This window comes from Stegodyphus dumicola, chromosome 7 (genome assembly GCF_044657685.1).
Source record: "Stegodyphus dumicola isolate Sdum_Otavi_A_Nest chromosome 7, ASM4465768v1".
NCBI classification, from domain to species: Eukaryota; Metazoa; Arthropoda; class Arachnida; order Araneae; family Eresidae; genus Stegodyphus; species Stegodyphus dumicola.
Genome location: NC_140774.1, coordinates 100,326,560 through 100,352,662, shown reverse-complemented (window position 1 = coordinate 100,352,662; position 26,103 = coordinate 100,326,560). Strand labels below are relative to the sequence as shown.

Sequence of the window (26,103 nt, the reverse complement as noted above, 5' to 3'; positions counted from 1 at the left end):
AAAATTTTCACCTATTGCCTAAAGTTCTTAAGCAAAAAAGTTTAAAAAAATAAAATAAATAAATATTATATTGTTGTCATTTATATAGCAGAGGCATCTGTTTATGGCATAAAGTTCTTTTTCCCTTATATCCCTTTCTGTATTTGTAAATAAAAGCAAATTCTCTTATCTACCATTTATTGCAAAACTATCATTACTGAAAAATGAATTAACAACTTTGAAAAAAGCATATGGATCATTTACTGCAGCATTCATTTAAGAACTATCAGAAATTGGCTAAATTTTTTGAATAATCACCTTCTGATCATATAATGCCATCACTCTTCAGGTACTTTCTTTATCAATGGGTTTTTTTTTTTTTTTTTTTTTTTTTTTTTCCTTCCCATTATTTTGTTGTAAATCTGTTATATAAAATTCTGGTTATAATAAACTTTTGAGAATATTATTATTAGATTAAATAATACTTATGTATTAACTACTACTGGGAAAATTATTTAACTCCAAGATGTGGTGTAACCTTTGAATGCCTTGAAAGTTTTATAATAATTTGTTAATAAATATCAGCTTTTCAGTTTCAGCCATGCTCTCAGTCTTCACTGTTTTCTTTTAACCACATTGCCATGCCTATTTTATTAGTTTTGAAGTATTTTGCATTTGTTATTTTCTTGATTGGGATGTGTCAAATAATGAAGTGGAATATGTTTGGTTTCTTAAAAATTATGGAATGTTGCCATAAGTCAAGAATATCCTGGTTCCCTTATAATAAAATTATGAATCATTAAAGGCGTGCTGTGGAAACTTGGCATTGAAAATTGCAGCTGATGGCAAGAATGAATGTAGGGAATTAGTTTGAAGGAAATCAGATTACATTTAAAGTCTTATGGTTTTATTTGTAGCTGTGTATCACTCTAATTTTGCAAAAAGAACTAAATAAAACTGCTGTATATTAAAGCAATTATCTTTGAGCAGTTTGTATGACAGAAAACAGAGGAAGAATTGAAATAGTTAATGCTGAGGTCATCACCAAAGTTACTTTGACATCAACTGAAGTTCCTGATAATGGTTGAACTTAAACACAAGAACACAGTAAAGTATGTTTGCTTGTATCTTTTTTCCTCCATATTGTTAGATATTTGTTTGTTGAGCACTTTTCAGAAATCGCTAAATCCACTGGTTACTTATCTATCTTATCACTAAGAATGTGATGTCCATGTTTCAACATAGGGTGTGATTGATATAATGTTATGTTTGTGATGAGAAATCATTGAAACTAGCCTACATACTAGTAGTCATCCTTTGCTAGCCACTTTGCCATCCATGGCTTGTACTCATAAAAACATTCCTGTCATGTAAAACCAGATTTCAATAGAATAGGAAAGGATATAAAACATTTTGTTCAGTTTGAAGCAATAAATTTAGGATTTTTTATTTTTGAAATTACTAGGGAATAGAAAATTGGTTTTTCAAATTGCCTGAAATGCACTAAATAGTTGAACACAGTAATTCAAATCTTAAGTTTTTGCTTCGAAAACGTAGCACATCTGCATTCTTCTGCTAATTTCATTGAATTAATAAGAAGGCATTTTTTGTCTGAGCTTTCATTAGGTCTGAAAAATATCCAAGTCCTTTAGGACATTTATCATCTTGAATGTTTTTGGCAGCCTCGCCATATGAAATCTTAGTGCTATTTAAGAATTTTCCCCTTGAAAGAAGTTTTTTAAAACTAAAATAATTTTCACCACCAGCCTTATGGTCTAACAATTTTCTTCTTCTGAATTGCATGTTTAAGAGCTTAGAAAAACCATGAAAATTCATTGCATGGTCCTGTTGTAAGTAACTGACATGCTTAACATAGACTTATTTTGGTGTATGTCAGATAGTCTAGAATGGTGATCTCCAAAGTGGGGTGCACAAAGTGGTATTTGTGGTATGCCAAAGAGGTAAACTCACAGTTACTTGTGATTATATGTTCATGTATGTTATAATTATGTTACATAGAATATAACTAATAATTATTTTTGCCTTAGGGATATGCTATCAAAAAAGTTTGGAGATTGCTGGTCTAGAAGGCATTTCACAAACTGCAATTTATTATAATACAGAATTAATTCAGAAATGCAAAGATCTCTCTCTCTCTCTCTCTCTCTCTCTTTTTTTTTTTTTTTTTTTTTTCTCAGTAAACATTTTATATTGAGGCATATGATGAAAAATCACTGATGATTATCTTTATTGGTTCAAGGAAGTATTGGATTAGATTTGTGTTTTAGATAACACACCAGTGGCATTGTACTTGTAGATCCATTTTAAATTAATCCTAATGGAGTTTTGATAAATACTTCCTGAGAATTCATCTTTGTGGATCTATGTAAGAATTTATCCTTTTTATTTCAATCTCAGGTAGATGATTGAAGAGATTGTATAAGTTTGGTAACAAGCTTAATATTAACTTACATAATATGTAACAGGTACAACTTGTTCAATCAGGTTTCTAAACTTACTGGCTTGTAGTATCATAGGAACTTCAGATATCTAACAGCTTCCTCCATGGCTCTGATTGGAGTAATCCAATTGTTGCTTGATTTGTGAATTTCAGTTTTCTTGGGTGCATTAATCATCATCTCACCCATCAGCTTGATGTAATCTGTTATCCTTTTATTCTAAGATAATTCTTCGAACTTCTCCCTCTTCTATAACTGCAGCTGTTTTCCCAGTTGACATAAGGCAGATTTTAGTCATATTATTTTGTTATTATTAGGTAGATATTATTATTATTTATTTAATCATTCTCTCTTATAGCATATTGCAATAACTCAATGATATTTATTGATATTTATAGATACAGTGTCTTTCATAGCTATTCTGTAATTTATTAACCTGATTTGTCCATACTTGTCCTGGAGAATATGCAATTAAAATCATTTTTGCTTATTATTGTCCTAAAAAATGCAGATATATTTTTATTGATTTTCTATTCCTATACGCATTTGTGGATTAATCATGAATAAAGATTTCTCAGAATAGCTAAATGCTAAATTTGGCATATCTTTCAGTTCTGATGAAATCCAAAATCTAATCACAGAACATCAAATATATAACCATTAGTCAGAAACTTCAAATTCCTATTCATAAATACTGAATAAAAGTTAATATTACTTTAAAACTAGAAAAAATTTTAAATTTCTTTAAACTAGTAAATTTTAAACTTATTATTGAGAAGTAGAATCTTAGATTGATAATGATGGCTTGTAGAAGGTCAGGAAAAGATTGTGGTCAAATCTGATGTTCAAGGGCTTTTAAGGAGCATCTTGAAGAAGAGAGATGAATATCAAATACTCCAGAAATGCTCAGGGCATTTCTGTAGTTATTAATTTTGCCGTCTTTGTTAAAAATTTATTTCTGGTGTTTAAATTCCTAAGTTTTCTAAAAGGGATGATCTAATATGGTGTTTTTAAATTATGTATCAAAATAAAGGTGTGTGTATATTAAAACATCTTTTTAAATATCTTTAGATATCTATTTTAGATAATGGTGAAGTGTGCTTGGAATTTCTGAAGGTCAAAAAAGATAAAAAATATGTTACTCAAGTTTTTGCTATATCTTCTGATGGAATGTCTGTAAGTATGAACCCAGAAAAAATTAATTTTCCCTTGTCTGTATTGTAATTTCAAAGCATATAATTTTAGACTAAGAAAAAATACCATAACTGAATGATTGATTATTCATAAAAAATGTAATTTATGAGCTTATTATACTCCTGTTTCTGTAAAATATCTTTTAGAAATTTGAAGCTGTGTAGTGACATATATTTGATTCCAAAACTGTTCTTCATGATAGATGATAAAACGTTTCCTTTTGAGAGCTATGCTGCCTGATAAATTTTCTGTATTTTAAAGAAACTGCCCTTGTTCAAAAAGGCAGTTGGCCAATTCATAAACTAAATTGTAGATTCTCTTGAGATAGAAGTCTAGTTTTTTATTTGAAAAAAAATTGAGTACTACCCTTATCATATCTTCATCTAACTTGAGCTGCTGTTCTTTCAAGAACATTTTCAAAAAATATTTTCCATTAAAAAAAATCATCCTATGAATAGTCTTAACAAGTCCAGGATTTTTAATTTCACACCAGCAGCATTAGGTTGTGTGCAGCTACATAGTAGAAAGATTGTTTTACTTGATAGCAATGATGTTGTCATAATATATACTATAAACTTCACAATCAACTCAGTGAAACTACAGCAAATATCTAACTGCATAGAGCTAAGTAACAGCCGTTACATCAACTTGTCTTAAATGTAGTGCACTTTACATGTGTAATTGCAGCACTAGCAAAGGCAAACATTTCAATTGTCCAATACCGTATTTGACGGCATATAAGACGCACCCTTATTTAGATGGCCACGCACAAGTAAAAAAAGTTTCAATAGCGTGCTTTCTTTTAGTTCTCACATTTCATAAAAGCCAAATGAACAATTATTAAATGCAATTACCTTCACGTATAAGACGCAGGTAACTTTTTTGAGATCAAATTTAGGGAAAAAAGTGCGTCTTATACGCCGTCAAATATGGTACATTGTAAAGATATTTTGTATTATTTTTCCTTTAATCAATTTTGACGTATATGTTATACATCAGTTCACATGATTACAGCACTGAGTCTTTGTTATTTATGTACAAATCTGATGAATAAATACTGTTTATTAATTCCCAAACATGACTCTTTTGACAGATTTATTTGTACAAAGTGAAATCTGGCTTCCTTTTATCTGATAAGCCACCTCCTAAGCCTCGAAAACTTCATCAAATTCAGCATTTCAGTCATGATAATTTGCCTGAAATTCATTGGAAGAAATATCTTTATGCTTCAAAATTTATCAACTTCGTTAGAGCACAGGTGCCAAAAATTACTTTATATGGGAAGCTTGCCAAATGCATCATGATGGAAAATAGCCCAGATCCTGATTATGAAATGCTTTTCTATGATGGTAAATATGATTTGCTATTTAAGTTAATATTTTATTTATTAAATTTTAAATTGTTCAAAAAATATTTTTATTTATGTCTTTTTTGGAAAAACAAATGATTTGTGGGAGAGTCCAGTTTCTAAAATCTTAAATATTTAAACAAAATATTTTGTTAACAAAAATGCTGTTTTTAGAATGGGATATTTTTAATGCTTTCATATAAATTAATTTTTTGTTTTAATGCATAATTAGTTTAGGGCTATATCTTTCATAAAAGATATAAATGCATGCATTTTAAAATATCAAATTATTTACTGTTAAAAATAATGTGATGGAATCATGTTAAGACATTACCATTTTTCTTATGAATTTAATTTATGTTAAATTGTAGAAACACATGCTTTGTCATATAATTTAGTATTCATTAAAGTTTAGATTACGAAATAAGTTATGGTTTTACTGCTTAGATTTTAATTTGTCTGGAGAGAATTTTTTTCTAGTTGCAGTATTAAGCAATACTAATCTCAAAGCAAATTTTAATTTAGGAATGGGCACAAATTATTGTCATTTAAATTGGTGGGGAAAATCTGGAAGTATTTTACTTAAATCAATAAATCAAATGCTTGGAAAAGGAAATTCAATTTTTGAGCCTTTTATGTACTAGACATTAATTTAGCAATTATTTAGTTAAAACTTCAATCTTAAGCTTTTATCTGAAATATCTAGAGAAATAAGACTTTAAATAATCATGTTCTGTTTTGTGTACTCTTAATGAGTATAAATGGGTAAATATTTATAATCATGAAGGCATTTAACATTTTTTCAGGGGGGTGGGTAATGAAAGACAAACAGAGAAACTAAAGCCATTTTAGATTTAAAATGCAGATGAAGTTTTCTTGAGACGTCTACGTGAGACTAAGGTTACTATTTATATTTGTGGTCTTGGCAAGAGTAAGTGCCACAGATGATTTCTGTCGAAAGTTTGATATTTTTAATCATAACTTCTTCAGAACATTTTGCCATTTTAGCCTGATTTGCATTCTTTACAGTAAATTGAAAAATTCATCTCAGGCAAAAAATGGAATTGACTCGTGAACCTTTTTCATGCGATTATTTTTCGTAACTTTCGACGTAGATTATCGAAACAAGAGTGCTTCAATGAACTTAATTCTTCATACAGCGATAAAGAACTATCCTACAGGACTGTAAAAAAACTGGTATGATGGATTCAATCATGGTCGATGTTTGTTCCAGGATGATTCCGGGAATGTTGTCCAAAATTGATTGTTATGCCAGAAAATATCAATGCTGTTTGTGAACCTATAGAGCAAGATCATCATGTGACTTATCTTGAGATTTAAGGCATCTTTGGGCATTAGTATGATAAGCATCAATAAAATACTACATGAGCATTTGGCCGTAAAAAAAATTTATTTGCGTTTGATTCCACATAGTATGACAAATACTCAAAAGAAGGCTTGTGTCAATTGGTGCAAGGAAATGTTAGAAAAATACGTTCAAATTGCAACAAAGGTTATGCATAATATCTATGCAGGTGACAAATCACAGATCTATGCATATAAGCCCAAAGCAAAACAGCAGTTGATTGTATGGGTATTCCAAGATGCGCCAAATCTAACAAAAGTTGTTCGCGGAAGAATCACATCAAAGCAAATGGTTGCCTGTTTCTTCGGCATTACCAGTAACGTGATGACAGTGGTGTTAGAGCAATGCAGGATGGTCAATTCTGAATGCTACACGACCATTTGTTTGCTAGAAGTCATCAGAGAAGTTTGAAAAAGCAAAAAAAAAGTGGAATCATTCTTCATGATGACAATGCGAGCACTCGTACATTTGCTCAAACAAAGGAATTTTCGATGGGCCAAAATATTGAATTGATGGGTCATCTGCTATACAGCCCTGATTTGGCACCAAATGACTTTTTATTCCCTTACATCAAAAATAGGTTACGTGGTCAGCGATTTGCAACACCTGAAGAAGCGGGTGATGCATTTAAAGCACATGTTTTGGAGTTACCTCAATCGGAGTGGAAAAAGTGCTTTGAAAATAGGTTCAGATGCATGCCAAAGTGTATTGATCTTCATGGTGAATATTTTGAAAATCAATAAAACCAATTTCGATTATAAACATTTGTTTTTCCATTATTAGGCCAGAAAAAGCAATCCTTGTATATGTGATTTTTCTAAGCACTATATCTTTGTTCACATAGCTAAAGGAACTTCAAATTTATTACGAAAATTCTTTTTTCGTCCATCTGTATACACAATTTTTAACAAAACTCAAGCTATCAGATGTGTGGTTACTGTTTACTGTAGTCTCCTTTTTTAATTAGGTGCATAAAATGAACAGTATTTTAAATATCTTACCTAAAATGTTATACAATATATTCATTATTGCATAGTTATAATTTTCTGTAAGAAATCCAAAGTTTTGATCCTGCAATAAATTATTTCTATTAATTATGGAAAAAAAAGCACTATTTCTGCCACTCAAAAGTCGTTAATCCAGACCTCAAAGCTACTAATTTTCTGCGCGCTGCCGCATGCGCATATGCGTGTACGCACGTGCATAATACATTTACACATGCGCGTTTAATGTATAACGGACGGTATAAGCTAAGCTAAAATTATCTAATTATTTATTTCAGTTAATGTTGCAGATTGCGTTGTTGCTTAATCTTCGAATTGGATCCGGCTTATTATTTTTTGCAGACTGTTAGAGCAATTTTATAAAAGTAAGCTTGAACTTTCGATTATGTTAAAAAGAATTTCCGATTCTGGAGCTGCCAAAGGATTTACAAAGCGAAAGCATGTTTCGAAGTCCATCAAACAAAAAGTTGAATTGCTGCGAAAAAATGGATAAAGGCATATCCTTTGTTTCTCTAACCATTCCGAAATCTGTTTATCAATTTCACGCTGCTCTGCTGGGGAGGGGAACGTCGCGGCGTGCAATGAACTGGAAGTTGATCTGTCAGCACTATCCTTATCTTCAGGGCAGATGCTTTAATTTTATTCGGCTTATAATTCATTACTAAATGTAGTATTTCATCTCGATGTACTCCGTCTTTGATATGATTTAAATCAAATTCATTAATATCACGAATACACATCAAATAGTTTTCTGGTTGCAATTTTCTAATTTCGACTATGCGTAATGTATGCTGTACGCATGTGCGCGTTGAAAGAAATGTTTAATAAAGTAAACAAATAAATATTCAGTAAATATTCGTTTTTTTTTTTTTTTTTTTTTTTTTTTTTTTTTTTTTTTTTTTTTGTAAATTTTGTACATTTTGATACCCTTTAGATCATAATTGTTCTTTATTTCATAAATTACGGTTTGATACTTTTAATTTTATAATTTCTGCATGCCATCTTACCAGATTTAAACTGATGATCTATAATCCGGAATCGCCGAAGTCCCGACGAGTCCGGATTAAAGACTTTTGACTGTATTCTATTTTGAAACCCTTAAAGCTGACATAAACATGAGGATAAACTGTGAGTCTTTTTAATATAATTATTAAACACCCAAAATTTCACTATTTTCATATTTACCTAACAGGTTATATTTCATTCTTTTTGTTGATAATACTTTTATTTATTTATTTTTACAGGTGAAAAAATAGTTAAAATTTCCGATAAATTTACCATTACTGAAAGAAGTGGTAGAAATTACACTTTCACATCTCCTGAAGATTTAAGCAAAGAATATGAGCATATATGGAATGAATTTGTTAAAGTAACTAAATTTCTAAATTATAATCTTATTTTTGAATTTTGATTTCATAATAATATTTTTCTTATAACTTTATAAAAAATAAATAAATAAGTAAAGGAAGATGAAGAAGTCTCTGTGTAAAGATTATTAAATTCTCCCAATTACATTATAAATATTCAATTTTCAGAAAATTGTGCTGTCAGAAACTGAAGGCTTGTAAAATAAAAGTGTAAAATAAAATATGGATATAAATTTACATTTAGTGATTTATAGCATTACATTTTTACGAAAACAAAATAAAATACTGAAATGATATCAGTAACTCAACAACTGCCATATATTTCATACATAGAAATTTTAGGGAAATGATTGTTTCAGTTTTTTAATGGGAATAGGAGTTTTGTATTCCCTGTTAATAGCTCAAAGTATTGACTGAATGCAACTATATTTTTATCTCTCAGGTGAAAATTTTAACAAATTATTATTTATTTTATAATTTGACCTTCAGAATGAATAGCTGATTTCAGAATTTTTCAGAATGAATAGCAGATTTATAGCAGCAGATTTCTATAGAACATTAATACTGAGAGTCTAGAATATTAAAACTTGATTTAAGTATTTAAGGCTTCTAGATTCAGCTATTAAAAAATAGGTATTTTGTTTTGAAAGTAAGATTCTTCTAACTTCTATGCTTCTCACATCTTTTAATTTTATTCTTTTCTCTCTTTATTAATGTTTCTTCAATAATTCTTGCTGTGTTTTATATTCAAACTTGTCAGTTTCCTACTACCTAAAACTGCAATTGTAGTCAAACTCATAGCTAATAAAACTTACATCACCTAATCTTTCTGCATAAGTTTAGTTTTGAAGTTAGTTTTTGGTTATTTTTCCAAACATTTTCCTAATAGACTACATACAAAATTAAATAATAATAATAATGCTTTAGGATGAATTTTACAGGAATGCTTATTACCTAAATAAGGCAATGATTGTCTGATTACCCTATCGGTAGACAATGAAATTTGAAAGCTTACGGAGTTAATTTTAATCATCATAAATAATCATACATTATTAATTATATCTTTTATATGTACTATTAGAAAAATAATAAATATAAAAGTTATAATAAATCTTTTATATTTATTATTAGAAAAATAATAAGATATAATTAATATTATTTGATAAATTGTTACAAAAGTGCAAATGTGAGGGGATGGCTCTGAATAGAGAAGGGCCTGGTTTGAAAAGGATGGTGTCTTGTAGAACAGCAGAATTAATATGAGCATTAATGATATATGTTCAGTTAAATATTATATATATATTCTAAATAAAAGTAATTAAAAGTAAATTAAAAAGCCTATGACCTTGTGCTAAACCTGCAAATTAATAAACCAATAATTCATAATAATTTATAATAAGAAAACTTTCCATATACTATCTCCAAGGAGCAGAAATTCAGTTTAAAACCAAGAATTGTGAAAAGAAAAAAATTTTAGTCAGTATTTGAATTAGTATTTTTAGACCTCCTTTGCTTTAAAAACATAAAAATCTACAAAGAAAATCTTTAATTGTAAAATTGCCAAAATCAAAGTAAAATTTTTATTTTAAGTATTGAAAACGTAGCTATTGTCATTGATCACAGACTAATCGACTTATCAAGGGAAATAAACTCATCTACCATCAATCAACAACAACTAAATTAAGAGAGATTATTTCGTCTTACTTCCAAGTAAGCATCAAATTTTTTGCTACATCCAAATCATAATTCACAAATAATACTCAATTAAAATAAAGACATTAGTCCATTTAAGACAAAAGAATTCTATTAAAGCCAAAAGAATCCTGTTAAACAAAATAAATAGCAAATAATCTTTAATATTAATTGTTCACTTAGAACACAACTAAACGGGATGCTTACTTTAGGATCCCACTCTCATTTCCCCAACTTTATCCCCAACACTCTCATTTCAAACTCAAAAGTATACAATTTAGAACATTAAAAAAGTAATTCAAAATCATAAGAAGATAAAAAATCATAAAATACTTAAAATTAAAGTTTAAAACACATAGTTAATTAGAAATTTAAAGATTAAACTAGGAAATTAAAATTAACTAACTTACCTGCAAAATTTTAAAACCCAATGGCTGGAAATGCAAGTATTTAGTGAAAGAGTTGTCATTAAAATGTAGTTCTCTATTTAAGAAAGGTTAGCCTTAAATTGGCAAGAAAACTGGAAAGTTTCTTGGAGGTACTCTTGTAATGGAGAGTTGGCTGTTAGTAAACTAGTGCTAAAAGCTGCTGTTAGTTAGAATATAAATTGTAATTAAAAAGCCTATGACTTGCACTAAAGCTGCAAAGTAATAAGCCAATAATTCATAAGAATTTATAATAAGAAAACTTTCCATATATCATCTCCAAGGAACAGAGATTCAATTTAAAACCATGAATTATGAAAACAAAAAAAACTTTTTAGTCAACATTAATTAGTATTTTTAAATTAGTATTTCTAGACCACCACTTAATACTTGCATTTCCAGTCATTTGGTTTTAAAATTTTGCAGGCAAGTTAGTTCATTTTAACTTCCTAGTTTTCTCTAAATTTCTAATTAACTGCTTGTTTTAAACTTCAATTTTAAGAATTTTATCATCTTTTATCTTCTTATGAATTTGAATTACTTTTTAATGTTCTAAATTGTATACTTTTGAGCTTGAAATGAGAGTGTCCGGGATATATCTTCTAAAGTAAGCATCCTGTTTAGTTGTGTTCTAAGTGAAAAACTTTAATTTTAAAGATTATATGCTATTTAATTTGTTTAACAGGATTCTTTTGCCTTAAATGGACTAATGTCTTTATTTTAATTGAGTATTATTTGTGACTTATGATTTGGATCTAGCAAAAATTTTATGCTTACTTGGAAGTAAGATGAAACACTCTCTCTTAATTTAGTTGTTGATTGATGGCAGATTAGCTTATTCCCCTTGATACAGTTAGTCAGCAATCAATGACTATAGCTACTTTTTTAATACTTAAAATTTTTACTTTTGATTTTGGTAGTTCACAAGATTTTTCTCTGCAGATTTTTATGTTTTTAAAGCAAAGGAGGCCTAAAAATATTAATTTAAAATACTAATTCAAATACTGACTAAAAATTTTTTCTTTGCTTTATTTTCGGTTTTAAACTGAATTTCGTTTCTTGGAGCCATCTCCAAGAATGGAAGGAAGGATATATGGAAAGATATATGAATATATGCTCCATATGGAAAGTTTTCTTATTATAATTATAAAACTAGAATTTAAAAATAAAAAGTTTTATTTATTAATTCTTCTGAGCCTTGTACGGATGTGCAGCATTCAGTATGAAACTTTCTAAAAAAGCAAAATATGTTAAAATTGTAGAAAATATTTTGAGTACCTTTCAAGCAGACAATGTAGACTCAGTGGTAGAATAAGAGACTAAAACTGACACAAAATTCATTCAGTATGAAACTTTCTAAAAAAGCAAAATATGTTTAAATTGTAGAAAATATTTTGAGTACCTTTCAAGCAGGCAAAGTAGACTCAGGTAGTGGTAGAATAAGAGACAAAAACTGACACAAAATTTATAACAGGAGTACTAATTATAATACAAAATTTCCTTGAAAACATATTAAATCACATGGAAGACAAAAATGGATTTGTTTAAATTTATAATGCCAATTATAATCCTTTTAATTCTGAAGGAAAAAATAAAGAAAAAGTATCTTAAAAAAAAAGAGAGAGAGAGAAAGTTGATACTATAATTTCATCTTACCATAAAAGCAAGGCTTGTTGTATGTCAGAAATGAACAACTTTTTATGGAATCTTCAATAACAAAAATTAGAACAAGTTTTAGTAAAGCGAAGAAGGAAGATAATTGTAACAAAATATTTTACAAGAAAAAGAGAATCTTCATAAAATATATTCATTTATCATTCTTTATGGAATACATTCACAGACACATACGTGGTAAACCATGACTAATCTTTACAAGCAATAAAATGTGATATGCAAACAATGCAAGTTGCCAGACAGTTGCAAATTAAAAAATAATCCACGTCATTAGCTGAATATGAAATTTTCTTTTAGTTTTTGCTTTATGTTGTGCAATGTATGTCAAATATATAATCATTAGAAAAGAAAATAGAAATGTTCATATATGATAGATACTGATATAACCATACTACAAAATATTTTATTAACAAAAAAATAATAAAAATTAGCTTTTTTAATATAAGCAGATAGCTTTCGTGTGCTCTTCCGTGTTAATAAGTATATATTAAAAAGAAATTGTCATACATTAACTTGCATACCTTATTTTCTGAAGTGAGAAGTTGCTTTATATAGAATTCACATTTTGTTACAGGAAAAGCAAATTTCATCATTTATGACAACTGTTTTTAAGAATCTAAATACAGAAAGCAGGTTCATTCAGTATATAACAGATAAATGAGTAATAATAATTGATGGTATATGCAGGAGCAATAATAATTAATAAATTATTATTACTCATGAATAAATTTTTATAAATTATTATTACACTGCCTTTAGGTTTTGGCTACTTTCGTGTATGTGTTTAAATTATTTGTTGTGTGGTTTTTTTTTTGAATAAAAAAATTACCAAAAGTATGACAAAATTTCCATTGTTTTTGCTGTGTGTGAAGACAATAAAAGTGATTTCAAACAGCATCAGATGTGTAATTCGGTGTTTTTCGGGTTGAATTGCTGTGCTTGATCTTTACTGTGAAAGGGGTTTGAAAATCTAATATTGGTTTGAGATCAGTGCAATTTTTAATATGTAGTGATTCTCTCTCTTTATTATGGTTATTGCAGAATATCGGGTGTTAATCAATGTATTGTAATACTTTATGACAGATGAAAGAAAAATGTGAAATATTAGAGAAACATTTGGAGTGTCTGAATAATAGTAGCAACTGGGCTGATCAACCACTGTTTCCTGTAGTTATCGGAAAGTAATAAGGCATTCAGTTTAAAATTTTTGTTTTCTTTTCTAATTATTTTGAATTTTGCCCCTCCCCCCTTGCATATTTCAATGAATAAATTATTATTTATTTTTTCAGACGACCTACAGCTTTAACTGATTTGAAAAATGGCAAAGAAAATGATACTCCTCGATCTTCAAGGTCATTCACTTTAAGTGGACTTACACAGAATGTAGGTTTATGGGATTATACAAAGTGTTATAGTTTAATATCCTTCTATTCTTGAAAACATGAATATGAATTCTTATTATTATAATATTTCAAATTTATTTTCAGATGATTTCTTATGATCAAACTATTGATACTGACTATAGCCCATATAGTAATTCCTCACAAAAATATGTTTCAAAGCTACAAAATACTTCTTCAGATAAGATCTGTGGGCTGCAAAATATTAAAGAAATACTTGCAAAGTTAAAGGAGTCACCTAAGGTATTTATTTATAAATCATTAATGTTTTAGCAAGATCTCTTTGACTGTTAAGTATTTCTTATGCATCTGCATTTGAAAGAAATTTCAAACATAACATATAACATGAAACTTTTTTCTCAGTTTACATACAAATTTTAAAAGTAGTGTGATTTAAAAAATTTTCAAGTAATTATCATTTTAAATGTATATAAAAAATTAAAGGAATGATAAAATTGCATGTTAAATAAACATTGAATATAATTTTTATGTTGTAGTATCACCTTAAATATTAACAAAAAATGAAATCTTTTTCTTCAATATTATGCAAATTCTGATTTTGTTTTATGATTTTATAAATAATTATTTTAAAATTTACTTTAATTGTAATTAAATGGTAAGTGTGTTAAATCAAGAGTGTTTTTAATTATTATTTGTGAAAAAATATACAATGAAATCTTTTTAAGATAATCACTGATGTTTCCAGATGGTTTTGGAGTAGGTTCCATCCAAAACCAGTTTTTGTTTTGGATGGTTCCAGATGGTCATAACTTTAGAGAACTTAACTTTTTAGCAATGCCAATAATTGATTTGCGTAGTGAGTTCATCCTAGTGTGAGCTCTTGAGATATGTTAAAAGTTACTGAAGCAGAAATTTGGCATTCAATTTACTCCTTCCACAGGAGTGAATTTGGTATAACTGTGGTATGCTATCAAAACTTAACTGAGTTCATTATTCCTAGATCCAAATTTATATATATTAATCTAATCCAGTCTTAATTAATCTAATCTTAATTTTTTAATCTAGTTAATGAAATTTTACCTATCATCTGGAATTTTCGATTTGCATTTGATTTCACTTTAAGCTCATATATTTTTATCTTTTGAAAACATAATCATAAGAATTTTGTTTTTAAATCAATAATGATTCTTTTTTCTGTTAGAGCTTTGCTTCATAGGTGCCATTTTACTGTTCTTATATGTTAAGTCTCAGTGATAAGAGCAGTATCATATAATCCAAAAACTTAAATTTTTGATAAATTTAAAAAAAATCTCTTTTTGCACAGAAGTAAAGTGTAAAGAAAGAGTAAGAGGATATGAGTTCGAACTCATGAATAAATTATTATTTTTGACATTAAAAATTTGGAAACTTAATAAGATTTATATAAATTGTTAGGACTAATATTGTTTTAGATGTATTATTTTAATTTTCAATGCTTGAAACCTTTTTAATGATTAAGCACAGTAATTAAATACAATTTAGATTATTTTTTCTTTCTTTTAATAATGAACTTATTTTTTGTATGCTAATTTATTTTCACAATTGATGATTTGCATTGTAATTGGAATTTTATGTAAGAAAGAAAAAGAATGCAAAAATACTATAAAATTAATTTGTTAAACTTCAATCATTAATAGATTGGATTTGATCTATCAGAATTCTAGCTGTGAGTTTTTCAATCAATGTTGTTGTTTTGTTTGTGTGTGTGTGTATGAAAATATTTGTTTAGAAGCAAGCTTTGGTTATTGAATTATATTTTGGTTCTAAACAGGCTGATGTGATACTTATTATTTGTTTCACTTTTTAATGATCTTTCTTTGATTTAGATTAAGAATGATAAAGTTTTTGTTGAATATAAAGATGGTGTTCAGATGTGGAGTTCAAAAGATGGGACAAATGTAGAATTCTTTGATTTCAATAAGGGATGGAAATGCAGGTTCTGTCAAAATTTATAATTATCTCAGTATATTTAAAAGTATAAAATTATTTCATTTATCCAGAAGTTTAAATTATTAGTTTAGTTAATGATGCAGCAAATAACTAAAAGATTATTGTATGTAATGTTCTTAAAATATTCTTAAAACTGTATAAATATGTTAGTGTGTTAATATTATGTGTTTTAAAAATATAAAATGCAGTCTCTTTTTTAAGTTGTCAGATTATCTTTAGTAAAGCCAATAAAATCTCCAGCTTTAATTCTTTACTTTTGTTTTAAGCTGTCACACAATTATCTTGTCCATGGGTCGTATGTCTTATCGTATTAGAACTTCTAGCTATATCTATGTTTTTAAAGTTCCATATGCATGTATAAAAGCTCCTTTTTCAATATGCAATAGTGTACAAGGTGTGACACACACACACACACACACACACAAAAAAAAAAAAAAAAAAGAGAGAGAGAGAGACTGGTCTAATAAATCATTGTATTTACAGAATCAGTTCTTGATGACATTATCACCTTCAAAGTAATTCTCTTCAGCATTCACACACTTCTGCATTCGGTGCCACCATTGCTGGTAACAGTTCTGGAATGAGGTTTTTAGGAGATTCAGGCGATTCTCCGTTTTTGCCTGAACCTCTTCAGCTGAGGTAAAATGGGTTCCCTTTAAGTAAGATTTAACTTTAGGAAATTAAAAAAAAAAAAAAAATCACATAGAGCCAAATCAAGTGAATAAGGAGGATGCCCCATACAAGATGAACGTGCTGAGCAACCAGCATGTTTATCATTTTCTACACTGTCTCTTTCCCCTCAAAACCGCTTATGCCATTCAAACACACGTACATGAGACAAAGTTTCATCTCCATAAGTCTTGGGTAACATTTGAAATGTTTCCTCTGTGGCTGATTTCTTAAGTTTCACAAGAAACTTGATGTTGATTCACTGTTTGGTGTTTAAATTAGTCATTTTTCTGGCAGAATGCAGTTGCATGTGTCCACTCAATGATGCAGTACTCCGGACTGGCGTGGTCAGTTAAGTCAAAACTGGCCGCATGGATAGAGGAGGTGTGTGGCATGACATCACCAAAACAGTTGTTGCCAACTCTGTTTTCAAGCTACACACTTAATCTCTTTTTGTGTGTGTGTGTGTGTGTGCATGTATGTCATACCTTGTATATTTGAAAAGAAATGTAAGATTTTACTCCTGTTGATATACTTACCATGTCAGCTTCACATATTTCTTCTTATTTTCTGTAATTAACCTATAATGCATTTATTTATCTTAAAACAGCTAGTAATTGCAGCAATTAGTTTATAGAGGTGTTTACACATTTTTAGATCAGTTTCAGTGCTGTTTAATTAAATTTTAAAGTGCAAAGAGTATTTTTTAAATTATTTGGTCTGATAGAATTTTTTCAGAACTGTAAGTCTGCATCATGATCTCCATGATAGAATGGCTTTTCGTAAAATTTCTATGGTTATTGATTTCCCTTCCTCTTCTACTACTTTCTAGAGTCCCTCAATTGTGGTGTGCTTATGCTTAAAACGAGTTATTTTCAAGATACCAAAAGCATAGTAATCCATGAGTGAAATGTCAAGGTGCTTTGCAGGAATACATTGAAAAGATATATATGCAAAACCTGTATCAGGTTTTATTTATTTATTTATTTATTTTTTCAATAAATATAGTGGTACTTTTTGAAGTATTGCTTTGCCTTGATGAAGTTTCGCTCTTTGAAAGTCACTGGGATAAAGAAATGGAATTTCTTCTGTAAATATTGTATGTAAAACTTTCTCTTGATAGTATGCTGAATTGATTTTCACTCTTCTTATTTTTAATTTCCCATTTTAAGAGAATCCTTCGACAATCATAAACCCCCTCACTGAAATTTTCTTTTGAGTGACAAAACCAGGTCTAAACATTTTTTTCTCTTCGTTGTCAATAAAAATATACCTTTTTTGGTGCAGTCATTTATGTAAATCAAGCTCCATCAAGGGTCCATACTCCATAAAGGCTCACAATGTATTTCCATTTAGCTTCTACTAAGTAGTTTTCATACAGGGTTCTACAAATTGTTCTGCTTTGAGCCACATACTTTGGCAAAAGCTGGCAACATTGTTTTTTCAGCTTTCTTAGGTTGTAAATATTAGTTTATTATTTTATTACTTCCTTGTACAAAGTAAAAAAGAACTATTGTAATTGAAAAGTTTCAGGCAGCATATTTCAACGAAAATATCCATTTTGACCTCTATTGAATGCAGTTTAACAATGTTTTTGCATGACATCTGTACTTTAGGACAGAATAAAAAACTCTTTTCCTCTAAAAAAATCATAAAACTGCTTTAAAATGAATTGAGGAGAATTTTTCGTGGTGTCTGTAAGTACCTATCTCGCGTAACTCAAAAATGAGTAGCCTTAGAACGTTGTAATTTCGTATATAACATGTAGATGTGCACCTCGTATTTTGGTTGCAATTGGATGCACCAAACGTAGTATATAAATATATTTATATATAAATATACTCTGTTACCCGTCTCAGTAATCTCAGTTTCTTTACTCCTATATGGTTGCAAATTGTGCATTTTTTGCTTTAAAAATGATTGAATTATGTTGATCTTATCTTCCGGTTAAGGTTTTTATGCCTTTAGTAAATCTGCAAGTAATATGTCTACAATTATCAACAATCTAAAAGCTGCTTAAGTGCGGTTAAGCCTAATGTTTAAATAACATGGCGAACATATTTGTTTACATTTGAAACAGCAGAATAATAGATTTGTTGCCAATCTAGAGAGACTAAGCTTCGAACCACAAAGATAAAGCCTTCTTTTATATTGCGAATTTAATCATGCTTAATCCATTCTGGAATTTATTCAAGAAAATAAGTGTTTAAGTTTTACTTCGTAATTTTTAATATAGACATTTTGAGTTTTTATGTTTTTTTGCCTTGTCGCAAAGTGAGAACTGAATTAATTGAATGAGAAATACTGAATCATCTGTGAAAAACTGTTTCTTTTTTGTTTTGTTTGCTTAATTTATCTTATACATCGTTCTAGATTTATTATAGTATTTGAATAGAACATGTGACAACGATTAGATAATTCTTCAAATGATATAACTTATGTGCATTCTCAGTTATAATATGAACGAAATATAATGCTGACAAGTGAACATAGCACCAGAGTGTCTTTATGGTAAACAAATATAGTGAATTTTATTAAAGAATGCATTTATTCTACTGTGGTTTATGTCCTATTGACGAAGTAGATTTAATTCAATCTAATAAGTATAAATGAATGCAAGAAAAAATGTGTATAAATTATCAAGCCAATGGTTCAGTCTTTAATATTCTGTACATGGAAGTCATGCGGTGTACACATCAGATTTTGTTTTGTTGCTACAGGTATCTTTAAAGACTTTGCAATTTATTTCTGCATCAGCAAATTTTTATCTTTAGAAACAGTATATACTTTTTCAGGGTATTTGTTTGGAGTCTTCTTTTTATGTAGAAGTATCAACTCAGTTTCTCACTTTCTGATTAATAATATTGATTATTTTGCACTTAGGAATTTTAATAACATGCATTTTTCAATATATTTTAATTATGCAATAGGGCTGTTTCTCTTCGGAAAGCACTAAAATATATGCTTTAATCCACACCTAGTTTACATACAACATTTTGAAAGAATAAATTTGAAAGTAGGTATTTCTCATTACAAATACTAAGCTCTTGCCAGAAATTGTTATTCAAAAACTTTTTTTAAACATCTTCTGTACAATGTGTATTAGCTAATTCAACTTCTTTTGTAATACAGGTATAATGACTTTTCTTTGGAAAATCTCCAACATCACCAGTAATATTTTCTGTAAGCCCTACTGGGTTATTGAGGGTTTATGATACTATGTTAAACATTATGAATAACTTATGGGAATGTTGGATCCTTTTTGCTTCCTTGTATGAAGTAAACGAAGTATTGTAATCACGAAAAATTCCAGGTATCATATTTCAACAAAAATATCCATTTTGACCACTACTAAATGCAATTTAACATGTTTTTGCATGACATCTGTACATAAGGACAGAAAAAAGGACTCTTTATATCAGCTTTATAACTCTTTTTCCCCAAACGAAATATAAAGCTGATTTAAAACGGATTCAAAAGAGGTTTTTTTTTCATGGCATCTGTATGTACATATGTATCTCGCATAACTCAAAATTGAGTAGCCTCAGAACTGAAAAAAACATCATGCATATTTATCACTCTTATTCATTTGAATTGTAGCCCAAAACCACTATTAGCCTGGAAAGAGGAGTTTGCATTGCTTCACTTTTCGTTCAAGTCTTTTGCCATTCAGAAAAAATGAAACATATTATTCTATCATATTTCATCTGTTTGTTATTAATTGACAAACTAAACTATTTAAAAGCAACAGATGCAGTTCTTAAGAATATTATTTTTTAAAAAAATTTATCTGATTTATTGTAATAAAAATGCATTTATTTCATAATATATATAATGAAAAACATTAAATGTTTTTATAGAATTGCAGTACATATTTTTTCACTTTTTAAATATACAGAAGATATGTAAACTCATGTTAGTTTAAATGCATATTCATCTAATATGGTATAAATGTTCTGCTATTCCACCTGTGCCATTTCTATCAATAATCTCTACTGATAAACCATATTAATATTTAAAAGAACCTTCTGGGTGATTGTTAAAATCTGAAAATATTCAGAATGTTAAAATCTGAATCCTTTCAGATTTTTTCCCCTTAGTTATATTTTTTATAAGTATTATTTTGACTGAAGTTTTTTCTTGCATGTTAGTTTAAGCATCTTCTGTATAAGAGAAATGTAGATATTTTATTACACCTTCTGGGTAAATGTAATAAAATATCTAGGTTTCTCTTCTGGATCTCTATATAAACAGTAGATTTTTCTAGAATAATTTTTTTTTTTCTTATCTATTTCAGTTCTAAGGAAGCAAAATATAATTCTGAACTTAAGAAAAGGATCCAGAATGATCTGGCTGAAATATTATGTTTTATGGCATCAAAAGATAGCAAATGATTCGGTGACAAACTGTCAGTATTTTAATTTTTTAGGAATTATAAATTTCGGTGAGTAGTATTGTTTGGAGCAAATAAAAATGGCTTTTCTATAGTAAATCTGCTTGAATAATAATCTTGCAGATTAAAATTGTATTACTTTAACCAGAAGTATTTATATGAAGAAATGGCTTCCTCACTTTATTAAAATGGAATACAGTTACACTCCTCACATTAAGAAAAAAGTTTGATACAAATATGGAGACTATGAAAATTGAAAGAAATTTTGTAATCTAAAAATTTAGAGATTTGTAAATAAATCAAGTTATTTTTAATAGACTTTTACATCTATGATTATAACAGACAGATAAATTGTTTTACTATGCTTCTTAGTGTATATTTATTACATGTGTGTGTGTGTTTATTTAGTTTTAATTCAATGTGTTTTGATGTATAATGTATGTGTTTAAGCATGTATATATAATAAAAAGTGATGTATTTTACATTGCATGGCTTAGGTATATATAAGCTGAATGGTATTTTACTAGAAGTTGCCATACTATTTTTAAGCCATAAATAGCTATAGACATTTACAGCTTGTATAACAAAATGGGACTTGTATTTTTATATACACTAGTGTGCAAAACATAAGCAAGTTTTCTGAGTTTGGCCATAATTCCTCAAAAAATCAATTAAGAGACACTAATTTCATACTATAGAGGCATAATGTACTATTTAAAGGATAAGAAAAGCACAGTAGGGGAGGAAAAAAAAATGGATAAAAACCATACAGTATACAACAAATATAAAAAGGCTTTTTTGACAGAATGGCATTGGTATAAAACACTATCTGGTTAAGGAGGAGAATAACAAACCAAAGAGGAAGATGACCTCCTCTATTGCAATGGTTGTGTAACACCCTGCTATACTGGGTTCTACAAAATATTTATGTATATGCATGGCTAGATTTTCATATGATCAACAGGACTCTTGAAACAATAGCTTAATTTTAAATAACAAAATCTTTACGTATGACATAACTATTACACATTAAATTAACATAGATGATAACTGCATCAGAGAAAAATTACTAACCAAGGACAGTAGCGATGAAGCGTGAAGTGTTGTTATTTTGTCCTTAATCTGGTTGCAGTTGGAGATATGGGCATGCAGTTGGGGGTGAACACAAATTCACTTAGAGTCACCACAGTACTTTTCTTCCAGTGACAACAAAATTAAAGGTATTGAGGGTAAAATTAGACCCTACATCCAGAATGTGCATGCTGAAGAATATGTGGCTTCAGGGGTCCAGGCATAGCTGATGATGCAGTGGCAACTGGAGGTGTAGACACCAGGAGTGAAGGTGTAAATTCCCACAAAGGGAGGGTGACAGACATAAAAATCTTGACCGTTTCTGGTGTATAGATGAAAGTTGGCTTGAGATGATCAAGGCTCATCACTGTCTCTTTGTTTTTGATAAGTATCTGATAGTTCTTGGATGTGTGACATAGAACTAGATGTGGGCCTGTATAAGTAGGCTCCATTGACTTTTTTATGCATCACATCTTAAAAACACATCTCAAGAACCACTTAATTTGAAAGAGCTGAAATTCTTGAACCTAGCACACGTGAGTTCTTTTACACTACTGATAAAGAATTCAACTCACATGAAATAGATTCACAATCAAATCTTAAGTTCATTATCATCTTCAAGGACTAGCAAAACTCATGCACTGTTGCACTTTTCATTGGTGCTAATAGATGGTCAAGAGTTCCCATTCTTCAAGGAGCATCTGTTTCAGTTGTCTGGTGTTCTCCAGAAGCTAAGATCGTGCATCCATGCATCTCCCTAAGGTATCCCTCCCACACATGTTCAATGAGACTTAAATCAGGGGATTATTTCATTCTGGGGATATCTTCCCTTTCCATGAGCTCCTCGAAAGCATCAGTCCTGTATGGCCGTGCATTGTCATCCAATAAACAATGTTGGGACCAATAGTACTGTGGGAAAGATACAAATGGGAGAGGATAATTTCATCACAATATCTGGTAAGTGAACCTCTATCGAAAATGTGGAGCTCAGTCCATCAGTTCATCATAGTGCCTTCACATGCAAACATGCAAGGACCACCTCAGTTGTCTCTTTCACTAATGCTAGTGGGATGAAAGTGTATACCTACCTCTCTCCATGTCAACTGGTGCCGAGAATCATTCATTAGACTGAAATGACTCTTATTGGTAAAGAGGACAAGACTCCATTGATAAGGTGTCCAGTCTTTGTGTTCTCTACGCCACTGTAAATGGTACTGTCAGTGGTATGCAGGATAGTGGCTGAGTAGGCCACATTTATGAAGTTGCCTAGCCACAGTAAACTGGGACAGCTACTATCTATTAGTTATCAGTCACTGTTGTTTCCCTTGGCTGACTACCACCAACCTTTCTTACAGCTTTACCTATCATTTAGAAGCTTTGCAACTTCGCAAAACAGCACTTTTATCAATTCCAAACCCTTGGGTGATACATCAAATTACGGCCTCCTGCCCTGATTTTTTCTTATAGCCATAATGATGTACAATATCAAAAAATACACTTTCCTTTCTTCTTATGCTGATTCCTCACTTAGTGTGTGCCCTGACATACCCTCTGAGATCATGCCACTGATAGTTGCATATACATCACCTCCAACTGATCTGGTTTTCCACTGCACTGATCATAAAAAGCCCTTTTCAACAATTTATGGTTATATGCTGAAAAATGAATTTGTTGCTAAGTTTTGTATCTTAGTGTATGAATTTTAATCCTGATAAAAAAATTATGCCAAAGAATCCAAATACCATAATTCATACTACCTCAGAATTTTGTGTCACTGGAAACATACAAATAGATGTAGACAGTAAAATAACTATCATAATATGAAGCAAATGACAAAATTTGAATGAAGTGAAATAAAGGGTTCCCCAACAATAGCAGAAAAATTTAATTTGTGCCATTTTTGAAGTTATGCCTTGACAGAAAAACCATTATAACATCTTGATGGTAGGCAGTCCTCCATTACTCAAAAGGAATCCCCCTTTGACACAATAATGCATTATCATTAACATTATTTAAAAAATAGGGAAAGTTTGACTGGCACAATTTGCAAATTGCATCTAATTTTTGGCAAAGAAAATGTTCCAGATACATCAATTATGCAGAAAACAACTGAAAATTTTGAGGTGGCTGTGTCAATTACAGATGTCAGACCATTTACATGTGTTCGTCTAGGTTACTGAGCAGAAAACATCACAGCTGTTTGCCAGAACAGTGCAGGACTTATGTATAAGCTACACAAGCTAAAGCTGCCCCCCCCCCGAAAAAAGGTCTAGGTATCCGAAAATCATATTTGGCACTGACATATAACATCTGGACTTATAGAGGGCTCCATATCTCGAATAGCTTTCTTATGGCCTTATCAAGTCTAAATCAGGCCCTGCACCAGAATGTGGCTGAGAGTTCGACATTATCCATTCGATACCGTGCTCAAGAACGGAGTATATCAGGAAGCACTATGCAGCTTATTATTACAAGAGTTTTGTCATGCCTGCAAAATTCAACTGACTCAACATTTAAGCCTACAACAACAAAGTGAACAGTGAGGTTTCATATAAAATCATTTTCTGTGATAAAGCCCCTTTTCATTGTTGATGGCTTCATAAACAAGCAAAATTGCAGCATTTGGACATGTTTAACACCTTTGGCCTCCTTTCCCTAGGTTTTTTTTATTAAAGTTAGACGTTTATGTCAATAAGCCCTTAACTACCAAGCCTTGAAGGAGGAGATTAGTCTCTGTATCGCTGAAATCCAGCCACAATTATGGCAAAACGTAACTGAAAATTTTGTCAAAAGAGTGCAAATATGATTGTTCAATTCATAATTTTCACATGTCTTCTTTATAATTAAATCAAATTTTCAGCATTTTCTTCATATTAAAAAAAAAAAAAGTTTTATTTAAAGTTTAAATTTTCTGCTGTTGTTGGGACACCCTGTATATACAAAAACAAAGAAAGTGTCAGTAAAAAAATGAAAATCCTTTGATAAAAGAAATCTATTATGTGCCATCTCATTGGGCAGGATATTTTAACAGAGTGAAGTCAAGATATATCCAGTAATAAACTCAGTTGAAAATTCTTATTAAATTTCCTGTCATTATTAACACTGTTTAATACTAAAATACAATCGAGTGTGAGTGAAATATATACTGTACATGTTTATCTGATATCCAGATAAAAAGCAATTTTTCAACATTCTTTAATGTCTGTGATCTTTGTTACTCAATTTCATGGCCTAACCAATGATAAGCGATTTAATAGTGTCGTCTTTCACAACTGTACAGGCTAAAGTACTCGACATGCAGTAATGCTATAGCCAAGTCCAAAATATATATATGCCATCTTCATATTTTTCAACAATCTTTATTCACCTCTACAGTGATCCTAACAATTTTCTTCATTGCTTGATTCTTTTTATTAGTTTTCCTAAAATTCATTGTTAATGAATTTACAAAAAAATTATGGGAAAAACACATCACTAAAAAATCAGAGTTAAAGCACAGGTTGGTTACTGATGCTCATGGGCAGTCATAGGATTGTCTTAAAAGAGGTAAATGCTGTGCTACATACAGTTGTTACTTGTCGAACCTGAATCATATTCCAAGTAAATATTGTATACCAAAAAGAAATTTTCACATCCAAATAGTATGTTGGATGTATTTCAAAGTGGTCAAATACCAAGGTACCACTGTATATAGATTTTGGGCAATCTGAGATAATGCTTGCAATCAACATCAAATTTATATCTTCTGAGAAATAAATATGATTAAGCTGCTTAATTTTTAAGGTGAATAGATTTCAAAACTAAGCAAACCAGAAGCCCAGGCCTGCATGTTCAACAGCTTGTTATTCTGTTGTGCATAATAATATGATTTTATGTAAATTTAAGCAAATTTTGTTAGGAGGAAAAAGGAACTATGATGAAGGCAGAGCTAACAGCCAAATGAAAATTTTACACTTTACATTGTTATGTGCCTCTTCTCTATATGAGGTTTTTCCATTTTTCCCATTACACCTCGTCCACCAGCGGCTGAGCGTTAACGTCGCTGAACACTGTAGTTCGGTCCGAGGTTCAAATCCCACGAACAGGCTGGTTGCATGGGTGCTTTCGTGGTT

General features: G+C 29.9%; 1 protein-coding gene across 2 annotated transcripts in view; it reads left to right on the top strand.

Moving 5' to 3' along the window:
• Nucleotides 1-21,284, top strand: part of LOC118200802 (serine/threonine-protein kinase PLK4-like) — a 139,259-nt gene extending 117,975 nt beyond the window's left edge. For both annotated transcript variants that reach the window (XM_035372765.2, XM_035372763.2), the window contains 8 exons: nucleotides 3,510-3,614; nucleotides 4,726-4,981; nucleotides 8,595-8,719; nucleotides 13,592-13,689; nucleotides 13,798-13,891; nucleotides 13,996-14,151; nucleotides 15,735-15,844; nucleotides 20,825-21,284. In XM_035372765.2, coding sequence (XP_035228656.1) covers nucleotides 3,510-3,614; nucleotides 4,726-4,981; nucleotides 8,595-8,719; nucleotides 13,592-13,689; nucleotides 13,798-13,891; nucleotides 13,996-14,151; nucleotides 15,735-15,844; nucleotides 20,825-20,921 — 1,041 coding nt within the window. In that variant the 3' untranslated portion in view covers nucleotides 20,922-21,284. The remainder of the gene's footprint in view (nucleotides 1-3,509; nucleotides 3,615-4,725; nucleotides 4,982-8,594; nucleotides 8,720-13,591; nucleotides 13,690-13,797; nucleotides 13,892-13,995; nucleotides 14,152-15,734; nucleotides 15,845-20,824) is intronic.
• Nucleotides 21,285-26,103: the final 4,819 nt, after the last annotated feature.